The sequence below is a fragment of the Elephantulus edwardii genome, unplaced genomic scaffold, assembly GCF_000299155.1.
Source record: "Elephantulus edwardii isolate Elephantulus edwardi_28Jun2011 unplaced genomic scaffold, EleEdw1.0 scaffold00032, whole genome shotgun sequence".
In the NCBI taxonomy this organism is placed as follows: Eukaryota; Metazoa; Chordata; class Mammalia; order Macroscelidea; family Macroscelididae; genus Elephantulus; species Elephantulus edwardii.
The window spans coordinates 11,910,254-11,925,555 of NW_006399782.1; the positions used below are offsets into that span (position 1 = coordinate 11,910,254).

General features: G+C 37.0%; 1 protein-coding gene across 2 annotated transcripts in view; it reads left to right on the forward strand.

The window, feature by feature from the left end:
* The window catches only part of GSK3B (glycogen synthase kinase 3 beta), a 275,384-nt gene that overhangs the window by 158,904 nt on the left and 101,178 nt on the right, over nt 1-15,302 (forward strand). For both annotated transcript variants that reach the window (XM_006884256.1, XM_006884255.1), the window contains exon 4: nt 7,326-7,436. In XM_006884256.1, the coding sequence (XP_006884318.1) occupies nt 7,326-7,436 (111 nt within the window). The remainder of the gene's footprint in view (nt 1-7,325; nt 7,437-15,302) is intronic.

Here is a 15,302-nt window from a genome sequence, read left to right on the forward strand (position 1 = left end):
GTAGTCTTCGTTCCTCTGGGGTCTCACAGTCTTCGCTCCTCTGGAGTTCCGCGGTAGGTGGCTGGCTGTTGTTTTTCCCGGGTCTCTTCCAGGCCCCTCTCGCAGTGGAACCCCGTCTGGCGGCAGCAGTGTTCTCCCGTCTGGCAGCGGTGTTCTCGCGCTGCGTCGCTCTCGCTGGCGCTCCATTGGACAGATTCTAACAGCTTTTCTTTTCCAGAAAATTGGATAATAACAACCTTACAGTTCAACTCATTTATTAGCACAAATTTTTTTAGGTTTATTAATATTTTGTTCAAATATTATAACTATGTATTGTAATTATGTGCTGTTGTAAAGTTACTTATTGTTTTAATTCATTTTTGAATGATCAGTAAAATTGATTTTACAAATTTAGAAAATTATTGATCCTATATTTTACAGTTTTGCTGAAAATAGCCATTTAAATAGTTTTTTTAAACTTTGCATTTTTCTGTAAATAAGATCATGTCATCAACAGAGATAGGTTTACTTTTTCTTCCCAGTCTAGATGCCTTTTGTCTTTCTTGCTACTGCCTCGCCATTGAACCTTCAGTCAATTGTACCAGATAGGTGACTGCAGATATTCTAGTGTTTTTATTGTATTTCTTTATCTGTTTTTTATTAATATTTTTAATATGCTTTGTGTTTCATGCATGTACATTGTGTTTCATACAGTCTTTCATTTACATTATATTTTATTTATATTGTGGAGAGTTTTTTCCTTCCTTAGAATCATCCCACCAACCTTCATGAAATTAGGTAAGCCAGCTATGTCATGCCTCATTCTGCATTATCTGCCTTGGTTTAATTATTGTGTACTGTCGAGTTGGAACCGACCCATAGCTAACCCTTCAGCGGTTTTTCAGAGACAGTAAAATGGCAGTAAATAGGGAGGAGGTTTTCCATCTTTCTTCCATGGAGCAGCTGGTAGATTCTAACCTCGGGCCATTGAGCTTGTAGCACAATTTCTTAACACTTGATGATTTGCCCATCCCTGTCAAACCCGTGAGGAAATAAGCACATTTTCATTTTGCTGACAGATCCTCTGTTCACGCTGGAAACTTGAATCACCTGCGCTCATAAGCATTGTCCAATCCAGAGCAAGCAATCAGGTTGCAGCAGTCAGCCCTGGTTGACAGTGTGGATCATCTTCATCTGGTTGGGTCTGGTCATCTAATAAACCCCAGACATCTGTGTCATATTTGTCATCTGTGTCAAGTTTATATGGGCATCAACTGCAAACTCAGGAGTCCACGCTTCTCCCTGCATTCCACATCCCTTGATCCCCTCACTCAGTCCTAGCTTCCATATGGAGCAAAGTTGAGTCAACAGGCCAGACGTCCTCATGGCTACGCCCTGCTCCTCAACTCAACCATGCATCTCTGCATGGTAGGTGGGCTGCGCTGAAGGAACACCTCTAAGCTCAGCCTGTTTCTCTGTTGTTGCATTCTGTTGCATTCCTCTAGATCCAGGTGATCTTTGAGTGAGCACACTCCATCCTCAAGTCTAGGAGATGAGGTCTGATGGGCACCAACTTTACCCTGCTTTAGAAGAAAAGCCGCTTGTTCCAGTTACAAAAAGATAGTCGCTTATTTACCTTTTCCCTTCTCTTCTTTCCTGTTTGACTTTCTTTCAAATGTGAATCTCTTCAGTCAACAGTCCAATGTGGGTTCACAAATCCATTTATAATGCAAATCTCCTCAGAGACTGAGAGGGACTTAAGATACTCTAGTCTTGTCTCTGATTTAGGGAGATCACGTTCAACCTTACATCATTAAGTGTGAAGCTAAGCCAATTTCCAGTTCTTAGCACCCGCTCCTCAAATTTCTGGAGCTGTACATCTCTAAGGAAAAAGACTGCTCACTTTTCTCCTGTAAATTGGCTGGTGAGTTTGAACTCTGATGTTTGGCTCAGCAACCTGATAATGTTATGCACGGTACCATCTGGCCTCCTAAATAGATCCTTCTATTCCTTGTTGAACAGTTTTTACCACAAAAGACTTGAAATGGATTATTTTTTAAAATAATAAAATCTGCATCTAATGAGTTGATGGTGCTAATTTTTTGGGTTGGTTTTTTTTTTTTTTAATTAATTTCCGTGAACATTTACAGAGATACTGGATTTCCATTCATTCATTGTTGCACTCTTCTCCCTGCCCATCCCTCCCCCACTCCCAGTTGCTCTTCTCCTTGAAAAGCAAAAGAAAAACTCCTTCATTGGTATACAACCACCCCCCCCCCCCCCCCGCAAGCCCCACTCCCACTCCGAGTATACTCCACTTTGCAACCCTCATTCTGAACTCTTATAATCATAATGCCCTAAAATATACTACTTTTAAACTGTTCTCTCCCTCATCAGCTTCAATGCAGTATACATAATTTATCCAGTTTTTCTCAGTCTTATCCTCACCCTGATAGAGAGAGGGATTGTGATAATTTTTGTGCTTCACTGTGGTGTGTAGAATTACTTGACCCAGCGGCACATAGTAACAACAATTCAGCCATTACTTGATTTTCAGATTCTACGTCAACCTTAAAAATTTGTGCATCTATAAGCAGCCACCTGTTTGGGTTTATTAACAAGATCCATTCCTAAGTGTGTCTTTAAATTAAATTGATAAATAAGTTGGAGCAGGTGATACAGTTCCTATTTACTACTACAATTCATTGCCATCAAATCATAACTGACTCATAGCTGATTCTCCAGTGAGTCTTTAGAGACTGTAAATCTCACTGCAGGAAATTGCACTTCTTCTGCAGAGCCACTGTTGAATTTGATAATTTTGAGTTAGCACAAGTTCATGCCACCTGAACTCTTCAAAGAGCAAGAGTTTTCCCTGCTAAAAAAGGGCTTAAATAAAGGAGTTCTGGTGGCATATGATGTCTGTGTTTCTTTTGTGAAAAAAGTTTTATAATTACTATTTCAATTTTTTGTCACTGATTTACTTAGAGATTCTACCTTTTTTGGGTAGTTTGTGTTTTCTTGGACTTTGCCCCATCTTAATGAATTTATCCAATTTGTTGGCATGCAAATTGTTTCTATTTTTACATTGTAATATTTGTATTTCTGTAAGATCATTTGTGATAGTCCTCTGTCATTCCTGGTTTTGGTAATTTGAGGGGTTTTTTTTCCCGCTTGGTTAATTTTAAAAGTTGTAAGTTTGTTTTGTTGAATTTCCCACCTCAGTGAACTCAACTTTTGGTTTTGTCGCTTTTCTGTTATCCATTTCATTTATTTTTGCATTACTCTGAATGATGTATTTTCTTCTGTTTGGCTAGACATTTAGTTTACACATGTTCACTCTATTTTCTTGCTTAAGTTGGAAATTAAGCTTACTGATTTAAAATCTGTCAACAGTTTATTGTTTAAAGGTGCTTCATGCCCTTAGCTAGTCAGAATTTTACCTATGAGTTTGTACTTGGAGGCTCCTGTGACAAGTCAGGGAGTTCACAGTTTTTTGCTATGTGTTTAACCAGGGATTTACCTTTGAGGTTCTTGCCTGATAGGTCTTGAGAGAGTACAGTGTTGGTCATGCACACAGGATTCTAGAAATCAAGAAGATGAATGTGATTTTTACTTTTCTAAGCCAACCTCTCTGGGTGTCACCATTAGATTAGTCTCTTGTTATTTAGAAAGTATTTTGCCAGAGGCTGTATTTTAGCTCTTTGTGCCATTGGTGCTTCTGCTCTGTGATGCTGGGTTTTTGTGCCCTTTGAAGGGAATGCTTCCAAGTTTGCCCATCCTGTTCATATTTCTCCTATTTGTAGCCCAGTGTCTTTGCACATGTTTACCAAATCCCTAGTGTTGATAGCGACAAGTCTCCTGTTTCACCATCTCTTTTGGGGTTGATTTTTTTTTTTGCTGGTGTCATGGACCTCATGGCCTCCTCTTAATTGTTGTCCATCAATATTTCCATTTTATTTTGACAATATCTTTAAGCTTGGGATTTTTCTGCTCTCATGCTTTATAACTAGGATTTAGTTGAATGGATGTTTGATTTTTCCGTTTAGTGTATGTATGACCTTAGGACAATTTTTAGTTAGCTTCGGTTACTGTTGTTTTAATAAATTTTTGCTAATTAAAATTTTATTTTGTTGGGGAGAAGCCCTCCAGCTTTTTATGTTATCATTTTATAGAGTCCCATGATACCTGTTTTTGTCTGTACTTTGTTCCTGCATTACTTGGCTTAATTGTTTTCTTTGGTAAGGGATATTTGTAAAATAGAGGATTCTAACAATAGGAATAGACTAAGTGGAAAAAACTAAAAAAAAAAAAAAAAAAAAGAGAGAGAGATTCTCTGACCTGTTGTTAGATACCATCAAGTTGCCTAAGACTCACAGTAACTGTATAAACAGCAGATTGAAACCTTGTCCTATCCTGTGCCATCCTCACAGTCTGTGATGTGTCCATTATTGTGGTCCCTGTGTCCACCCATCTTGTTGAGGGCTTTTCTCTCTTTCGTTGATCCTAGCACCTTTCCTAGCATTCTGATTTTTCTTTACCCCCAAACATTGGTCCCCTCCTGATAACATAACCAAAAATGGTGAAATGAAGTTTTGTGATCCTTACCCCTAAGGAGCACCTTGGTTGCACTTCCTCTAAGACGGGTTTTTTTTGTTCTTCAAACATCTATAAATTTAACAAGAGAACATGATATTATTTATTTCAGATTAGATTTAGTTATAGAATAATTTAGTTGGTTTTGGTTTTTTAGTTTTAGAAGCCGTGTAGATTTTTTTTTAAAAGGTGGATTTAATTGGAACAAAACAAAAGAATCATCGGCAAACAATGTAGACATTGTGACAGTTTTTAAATGTCCAGTGGACTTTACAAAGGAATGTAATGGTCAAAATCTTGAATGATCCAGGAAGAATCAAAAGAAGATGGAGGGACTATACAGAATCATTGTACCAAAAAGAATTGACTTGCACTGAAATATTTCAGGAAATACCAAAGGCATTGGCAAAAAATTAAGACCCCAGGAATTGATGGGATACTAGTTGACCTATTTTGAATGACAGTTGCAGTCCTAGACGTGCTCATCATTGTATGCCACGAAGATTGGAGGCCAGTTGCCTCACTGACTAGGAGAGATCCATATTTTGTTCTCATTACCAAGAAAGGTGATCCAACACAATGTGGAAATTATTGCATAATATCCCTGATATCCTAGGCAATTATCTGCTGAAGATCATTCAAAAATGGCCAGAAAAATACATAGCTAGAGAACAGCCAGAAGTTCAAATTTAGAAGAGGCCATGGCATCAGAAATATCATTGCTGATGTCAGAAGGATCCTGCTGAAAGCAAAGAATACTACATGAATGTTTATTTGTGCTGTTTTGACTATACAAAAGATTTGACTGTGTGAACGGTAGAAAATTATGGCTCACATTGAGAATAATAGGAACACCTAATTGTGCTCTTGTAAAGCTTAAACCTAAATCAAGGGGCTTTTGTGTGAACAGAGCAAGAGAACACTATATGGTTTAAAATTAAGAAAGGAGTGTGTCAGGGTTGAATCTTTTCTCCATACCTGTTCAGTCCATATGCTGAGCAAATTATTAGAGAAGTGGACACTGTGAAGAAGAAAATGGCATCTGGGTTGAAGGAAGACTCATCAATAATCTTTGACATGCAGAGGACACAGCCCTGCTTGCTGAAAGTGAAGACTTATTCCTCTTCTTTGCTGCAGAAAATCAAATACTGCAGCCTTTAATATAGATTGCATTTCAACAAAGCTCTTGCCACTGGACTGAAAGTCAGCATCATAACAGATGAGGAAAATATTGAAACTGTCAACAACTTCATCTTTCCTGGATCCACAATCAATACTTTTGATGCCAGCAGTCAGGAAATTAGGAGACATATTACATTGGCAAAATCTGCAGTCAGGGATCTCTCCAGATTATCTAGGAGCAGTGATGTTAGTTTGAAGACTAAATTGCACCTGTTTCAGGCCATGGTCTTTCATTCACTTGCTATGCTACTTAGAACTGGACAGTGAAAAAGGATGACAAAAGAAGAATTGATGCCTTTGAACTGTGGTGCTGCTGACGAGAGCTGAAGATCCCATGGACTGCCAAAAGAATAAGCATGTATGTTTTGGAGAAGGTGCGGCTGCAATGCACCTTTGAGGCAAAGATGATGAAGCTTTGTCTTACATACTTTGGGTGTATTGCTAGGAGATGTTATTCCTTGGAGAGGAACATCATGCTTGGAAAAGTGAGGGATGACAATAGAGAGGAGGACCCTCAACCAGGTGGATTGAAAAGGTGACTGCAGAAATGGGCTTGAGTATGTTAGAGATCACTCATCTTGAACCCACACTTTTAACCTCACTCTTGAACCCACAGCCTGGTTGCTGCTAGCACCATAGTCTGAAGCTGCTCTTTTCAAGGCAGTCAGAGAAACATGATATGTACCTGGGTTACGAATGAGCTCTGTTCTAATTCTCTTTAAGTCTTTAAGTGGAGTTTGTAGGTGAGTTGGGGTAGGTGCATACAATTTTGACTTAGCCTTACTTTAAGAAAGACTCAAAGCCTTTTTAGTGATTTAAAAGCTGCATGTGCAGCAAATAAAGGTGCAAGTAGGGGTTGGAATCACTTGCTCTAAAGTGAGGTCAGATATATATGACATAAATAGTACATGTTCCGAATGCCAGGTCTACCTTTATTCCAGATCCAGTAACTTATATTTCAGTTGATTACAGAATAAAAGTATCTATTTAAGTAATGAAATACTTTGTTAGCCATTATATTTCACTTGATTATTGAATGTGTCTATTTAAGTAGTTACATATTTTGTTAACTGTAGATTCTTTTTGTAGAGATAAAGACAATTTTGAAGACTGAGCAGTCTAGCTTTTCATTATAGTTGAGGAAGCTAAACTCCAGAGAGATGAAGTGATTTAAAGATCTTTTGAACAAAAGATATAGCTCTTAATTATGTACTGTCTCTACTATTCTGCTTCATTTCCTGATAGAATATGAATCATTGATTTTCCAATAGGAAATTTTATGACAGGTGACAGACAATCTTTAAAATCATGGTAACCAAAACAATAGTTTAAATATGGTTGAGTTATCAGTATGGGAATGGCTATAGTTTTTCTATGGAAATATTAATAAAATTATGTGATATAATTACTTTTACTGTTATGGTTCTGCTTTGAACTAATTTTATATAATTAAAATAGAACACGTGAATATTTTCTTTAAAAATCTCAATGAGAGTTTATTGTTATTTGAACATGTATACCCTTAATTTCTAACCTTTTGACTTTTTTATCCCTCCTAACTCTTTCAGAAAGATGAAGTCTATCTTAATCTGGTGCTGGACTATGTTCCGGAAACAGTATATAGAGTTGCCAGACATTATAGTCGAGCCAAACAGACGCTTCCTGTGATCTATGTCAAGGTACGCAAAAATTGAGTAATTTCTCATTTTGAAAAATGACATTGAGCTAGTTGAGTAATTTTAAATGGTAGTATTGTGTCACATATTCAGGGGGAAACTGAAAAAAAAAAATTGTTCGAGCATCTTTAAATTCTTTCAATAGTTAGTAAATGTGAAGTCTTCATCTAAATGTGATGAAATTTAATATTTTAATTGCCATTTATAGGTACATTTATTGCTTCTGTAACTGAATTTTAAACTCCCAGTAATTTTAAATAGCCAGAGGAGTCTGTCAAGATGATGCTTAATTTTTTTTATGCATAATGTTTTTACAGTGTTGTTTATTTGTTAGTACTCGTGGCTGACTGATGAATTTATCCATCACAATTCTAATGAAAGTTGTATTAGACACTTCTCTCTGTCATTGCTGTTGGGTTGGATAGAACCCACTCCTAGCTGACTTTGGTTTTCCCAGACTGTTACTTGCATGGGAAGAGATTATCTGTGTGAACCCTGAGGAGCCACTGGTGGTTTGAAATCATGAGAGAGTTAGCCTTTGAATTAGCCGTGGAACTTTTTATAGGCTATGCCACCAGATAGATGATTAGAAACATTTTTATCTATCCCTGATAAATCATTAGAAACATTTTTATTTTGTTAATTAGGACATTGTGAAAATTAACTAGGAACAGATTTGATAGTTCAGATGTTTTAAGTACATATTGATGGTACTCATGAACTTTGAAATTTTTGTTTTGTTCTTTAGAAAAGGGATTCTGGAAAATAAGATTATATTAATTCTGAATATTTTCAAATCAAAATCTTGAAGTTATTCCATACTAAACAGTTCCTAAACTTCACAATACCAAAGCAAGAACATTAAATTTTATTCCAGTGTGCTTCTGTTTGGACTTAACAGAAATTGGCTGAGGCTGTAGTTAAATTGGAGATAGTTAGAATGAAATCACAAACATTCCCTACTAAGTACACTTTATTATTTCATTCTGGTTTTAGAAGGTTGTTATGTTGTCCCACCTATCAGAACCAACTCATAGATGACCCTCTAGTCACTTTTCTGAGGCTTAAAGTTGCTTGGGAGGAGATTACCCATCTTTCTCCCTCAAAGCCACCTAGTGGACTTGAACAGCTTACCTAAGGATTGGTAGTGCAGCTCTTCAACCACTGGGCTGCCAGAGCTCACCTATTCTAGATAAATAGGACAATATGTGCACAGAATTGGAGTTAGAAAATAAAAAAAGAAGAACTGACTTTGCATTTCTCAAGATGGAAGAATGAAAAATTGTAGCTTCAATTTGCAACACTCAAGTATGCGATGGATAAAATCCTTAGTGATCTAGGAACCAGCAAAAGAAGATTGAAGAAATACACAGAATGAATATATCAAAAAGAATTGGCTGACATGAACCCAATTTAGGAAGTAGCGGTTGACCAAGGACCAGTGGGTGTGAAGGAAGAAGTTCAAGCTGCACTGAAGGCATTGACAAAAAGTAAGGCCCCAGAAATTGATGAATACCATACACGTTTCAGCAAACAAATACAGCTCTGGATATGTTCACCATTTATGACAAGAAATTTGGAAAACCATTACCTGACCAGCTGACTGGAAAAGATCCATGCTTGTTCCCATTTAAAGGGGGGTGTGGGGGGTGGAAGATATTTCAATAGAATGTAGAAATTACTAAATAATATCACATACAAGTAAACTCTTGCCAGTGATTAAAAAAAAATTACTAGAATTAACAGTACTGCAAGAAGTTAAAGCTAAGTTTAATAGAGGCTGTGGCATAGAAGATATTGCTGACGTCAGATGGATCTTGGCTGAAAGCAGAGAATACCAGAAAGATGGCTGTTATGTTTTAGTGTAGTGACTATGCAAAGGCATTTGACTGTATGGGTCATAACAAATTATGGCTAACATTGAGAAGAATTAAAATCTCATGTCACTTAATTTTGCTCAAGAAAAACTGTACATAGATCAAGAAGCTGTTGTTGTTCAGGTAGAGCATTGTTTAAAATCAAGAAAGGTGTGTGTTAGGGCGCTATCTTTTCTCTGTACCAATTCAGTCTGTATGCTGAGCAAGTCATTTGAGAAGCTGAACTCTGAAGAAGAAGGTGGCATCAAGATAGGAAGGAGACTCATTAACAGCCTGCATTATGCACATGACAAAACTTTGCTTGTTAAAAGGGAAGAGGACTCCAAATATTTGCTACAGATGATAAAAAATTAGAACCTTCAACATGGATTGCATCTCAAATTCAAGAAGACAAAGATTCTCTTCACTGGGCCAATAGGCAGCATCATGACAGATGGAGAAAAGAGAGAAATTGTCAATGATTTCGTCTTAAATACAAAGTCAACACAGTCAAGAAATTTTAAAAAAAAAAACACATTGCACTGGGAAAATTTGTTGTCAAGGACCTCTCCAAAGTGCAATGATGTTAGTTTAAAGACTAACGTGCATGATCTTTTCTCTTACTTCTTATACAGTTGAAAGTTGGACAGTGAATAAGGATGACAAAAGGAGAATCCAGGCTTTTGAATTGTGGTGGTGGCAGAGAGTTCTGAATATCCCTGGACTGCCAAAAACAAATAAATCTGTTCTGGAGAAAGTGCAATCAGAGTGTCCTTAGAAGCAAAGGTGTTGAAATTTGTGTCCCATACTTTTGGACATATTTAGGTGGGGCCAGTTCATGGAAAAAGACATTATTTTAGGAAAGGTGGAGGGTCACCTCAAGAGGGGAAGACCTTCAACAAGGTGCATTGACATAGTGACTATCAGTGGACTGAGTATGGCTGATGATTAGCTTAACATGGGATAGGGCAAAGTTCAGATCTGCTGTTCATCGCGTTGCTATGACGTGTGCTATCAACTTGGTAACAGAAAACAAGGCTAATGTAACTATTGCTTAGTAATAAGTAATTAATGGAACTCTCCAATTTTAAAACAGGGCTTATTGGTAAGGAGTTGCACTGCCTATGCAATAGAACACAGTTTGAATTTGTCAGCTAGTCTGCAGGAGAAAGATGGTCAGTCTCCTCCCAATGTGATTTACTGCTTCTGGAAAACCTGCTGGAGGGTCATCTATGGGTCAGTTCCAACTCACCAGAAAATAATAAGTTTAAAATGGTTGTGTTGGAGGTTTATCCTGTGGTTCATATTAGTGCAGGGCAGTGGCACATCATGAATTTTTATCTTGATGCTCGACCTTTGAAGTGCATGTTTGGTACGTAGGTGCTTTATGCAAATCACTAGTTCATTCTCTGTTAGGTTCTGTGTTGACAAAATTGTACTCCCTCCCACAATATAGCATTATTGATGTATAAGCTGAGACTAGTATTAAAAAACACTGTGGACTGTGAAATTAAAGTAATAGAAAGCCTTAGTACTAAATATAAAAGTGAAATGCTGAGGACTTTCAATAAGAGGTACTCAGTGGTTTTACATCCCCCCCCCGCACTTTTTAATTCAGCAAATGAATGCTAAATGATTGAACTCTGAAACCTTTCTCTAGAAAGGAAAACAAGCCTCCGTAATTAACTGTATAACAAATAAAATGTAGATGTTCACTAAAGAACTAGAAATATCATATTCCTTTATGTTGTCATTGTTGATTGCTGTCGACTCAAGCATGACTCTTAGCGACCCTATGAACAGAAGACCTGAAGCCTTTCTATAACTACCGTCATTTCTCAAAATTCATAGTGTCCAGAGCCATGTTGTTTAGGAAGTGGATGACACTCCTTGGGGTAAAAATATAGGTAACATGTACGGCCATGTAAGTATTCTTCACATACACAATTCAGTAACATTACAAAGGGAAAATATGTGGCAATCAATTTAAAGATTAAAGTACACTTGACTCGAGTCATAATACTTCAAATTAATTGCTTCATATATGTGCAGATATATGCATTTGCATTAACAATCTTGTCTTGGAAAAGAGAGGTTGGCATACTCTAAATATATTTACCTACTAGCAAATCTACATTGATTCTTGTCCAAACAATACCTGTTTCCCCCACTGCTTCTTAGTAGAATATATGGCACTTCATTTTCTTAGACTTTATCCATTTGAAAGGAATCCTGGCCTCATGGCACAATCGTGAAGCCATTGCTTGCTCACACCCCCCTGCTACTCACTGGGAGAAGTGACCTGGCATTCTGCTCCCCTAACGGGTAGAATTGAAGAAACTTGGGGGCAGTTCTCCTCTGTCCTGAAGGGTTTCTAGGAATCAAAATTGACTTGTCGACAAATAGCAGCAATACCTATCTGCAGAAATCTTGCTTGTTTCTCTACCTTTCTTTAGCCACCCTTAATATTTATTTTTGTTATTGAAAGTTTAAACACATGTAAAAGTACACAAAATAAAATTAAGAATTTCCTTGTATATGTTACTCAGTTTCAGCAGTTCCCGGTTGATAGCCAGTCACATTCTATCTGTACCACCCATTCTTTTCTAGTCCCTTTGTTTCAATGGAAACATCCCAGATAGTATTTTCCTGAGTATTTTAATGTCTACATATAAAAGATTGTTGTTCTTTTGTGCCATCGAGTCAAAACTGACTCATAGCTGACCCTCCAGTAGAGTTTTAGATGCAGTAAATCTCACAAGAGGAGATAGCCCATCTTTGCCCTGCGAAGCAGCTGGTAGATCTGAACGGCATACCTTTTCAATGGCAGTGCAGTTCCTTACCTCTAAGCCATCCTTATGTGTAAAAGATAGGTACTCTTTAGAAAAGCAAACAATAATACCTGTCACTCTCTTCTGGGAAAATGAATGTTTCTTTTTGAAAAATAGGCCACTGCCCATTGAGAGTCAGTATTATGGGTATTATGCTTTCAACAGTAGATCTTTTTTTATGTTTAAGTGTCTTGAGACATAAATACAATGCCTGGAATTGATGAGTTATGAGTTACTCATATTTATTTAAGAATTTGCCTGGATGCTTCAAATTGCTCCACAACTAGTTAAAAGGTTGTCATTTCAGACTAACTCAGAGGTAGCTCGTAAAATAGGCATGGCGATCTGTTTCCTAAATGCCATAGACTTGAAAACCCTGTGGAACAGATGAACTTTCTGCAACACATCATGTCCTCATAGATTGGAATCAACTGGATCATCTAACAGCAAAGCAGTTCATTCACTTATTTAAAGTGAGAAAAGCACATCACTATAATGTTCACCAACCACATAGGTATGGACACTCTGGCTTACATACCAGCAGTATGGCAGTTCCATTTTTTGTGATAGATAAACTTTTCAGGAGGGAACCGAGTAGGTCCTGTGACCTTAGTAAAGCTCTGGTGTATAACATTGTGCAATACTAACAAAAACCTGGCACTTTGAATCCACCAGCCACTCCATGGTAGAAAAATGAACAGTCTTCTTAAATAAAAATTTACAAATTGAGGACCCATTATAATATCACTGTGAATCAGCTCGACATCAGTGGGCTTGGTTTGGTATAACCTTATTGCTTTATGCCTGTTACTTTGATTACATTGTATATGATGACTAATGGCTAATAAATAAATAAGACTTTTAAGGGCTTGACTTTCATTAATGGTCACCTTTTGGAGATGAGTGAGTTTTAAGATGGAGTGCTGTTTACAAGATATCTGAGGATACAGTCTTAAACACACCAAAACTAGATACATATTTGTTACTCACAAATAAGATTGTTAATTTATTGATTATTTTAAACATACTATAGCAGCGAGGAAAGAGGAAAGGGCACTGAACTTGTGTTAGACTTGATAGTAGCTTTTAGTCATCTAAAATCTTATTTCCTCATTAAAATGAAGATTAATATGTATCTCTAGTTAAATCAGTGGAAGAGACCTGTTTCTAAAAAAGATGATCCAACAGGCTGTGGAAATGACAAAAAAATCATTAATATCACATGTGAGTAAAAACTAGCTGAAGATTATTTAAAAATTACTGGAACACAGGACATTAACAGAATTTCAAGCTGGATTCAGAAGAGGCTATGGCATTAGGGATATCATTGCTGATGTTGAATGGATCTTAGCCGAAATCAGAGAATACCAGGAAGATATTTACTTGTGCTGTATTGACTATGCAAAGGTATTTGTGTGGATAATAACAAATTATGGCTAACATTGAGAAAAACGAGAATCCCAGATCATTTAATGGTGCTCATCTGAAACCTACAAATAGACTAGAAGCATTTGTTGGAACAAAAAAAAAGAATCCTGCATGGTTTAAAATCAAGATAGGTGTGCATCAGGGTTGCATCCTTTCTCCATACCTATTTAGTCTATAAGCTGAGCAAATACTTGATAAGCTGGAGTATATATTTGAATAATGTGAAATCGAGATTGGAAGAAGATTTAACAAACTGTTAGACAGATGGCATAGCTTTGGTGGTAGAAAGTAGACCTGAACTACCTACTGCAAAAGATCAAAGACTATACAACCTTCAATATTGAGTTACACTTCACCAGCAAGAAAACAAAAATTCTCGCTGTTGGACCAGTAGAAACATTATGATAGAAGGAGAAGGTGGATCCACCATTAACACCCATGGTTTCAACAACCATCAAGAAATCAAAAGCCTTGTATTGTGAAAATCTGCTGTAAGGAACTTCTCCAAAGTGCTAAAGAGCAAAGTGTGCCTGGCCCGGGCTATGGTCATTTTATTTGCTTTCTGTGCATTTGGCAAAGATGATGAAACTTGATCTCACTTGGGTATACTCTCAGGAGGAAACCAGTTTTCAAAGAAACGCCATGCCAGGGAAGGTAGAGGGTTGGTGAAAGGAAGACCCTCAGTGAGATAGATTTACCTAGTGACTACCACAGTGGGCTTAAGCAAGACGAAAGATTGTGAGGATAGTGTGGGATAGGGCAGGGTTCCGATCGCTTGTTCAAAGGGTTGCTGTGAGGTGTAGTCAACTCCAAGGTACCTTAAAACAGCAACAGTTGTTCTAAGAATTAGACAAATAGTTGAAAATATACTTTGATTTGACGCTTGGTGTATATTAACACGTAGCTTCTAAAAAAATACCAGATATGTTTGTGTTGCTCTTAATTTACCATTTTTTCCCCTAAATTAAAAAAAAAATTTTATTAATGATTTTTAATGCAACATGTATGTTTTTTACAGCATATTGTCTCCATTTTTTCCCCTTTCATTCATTGTTGCACATTTCCCCGTACCCTTCCCCCAGTTCAGTTTTCTCTTTAAAAAGGAAAAAATTCTCTTGTTATACAATCCCCCCTCAAGTTCACAGTCCATTTTATGATGCATTTTATAATTTTAAAGTTACTGATCAAGCTATTTATTGATCAAATTTTTGTGTTTTTAGGAATACAAATAGAATTGTTTAGTCAAAGAAATCATAATGAAAAGTTACTGCTTACCCAAGACACTATAGAAAGTTAAGTATAGATTATTGCCTGCCTTCTCTGTGCTTGTTGTTGTTGCCATCAAGCTGGAACTGATCCATAGCTGACCCTTGAGTGGGTTTTCAAGGGCAGCAAATCACAGGGAAGAAATTGTCCTTTCTTCTCCTGCAGAGCAGCTGGTGGATTCAAACCATGTGCATTTGGGATGTTGATGTTGCAGCACGGCTTTTATCACTAGGCCATTGGACAGAATCAGTACCTTTCTGATAGGGCTATTTTAAGAATTACATGAGATAATACATACAAAGTACTTGAGGAGTACCTGGCCCGTCTAAATTGTTGTTTATAGAATGTTTTTATTACTGTTATGTTGTGTTCTATACTTTTACAGCATGGACAGAAATGTGAGACATAAAATTGCATAATTCATCCTTTATCTAGATTTTCAAAAGATAAGGAAAATTAGAATAGCTATTTCAGATACCCAGGATTTC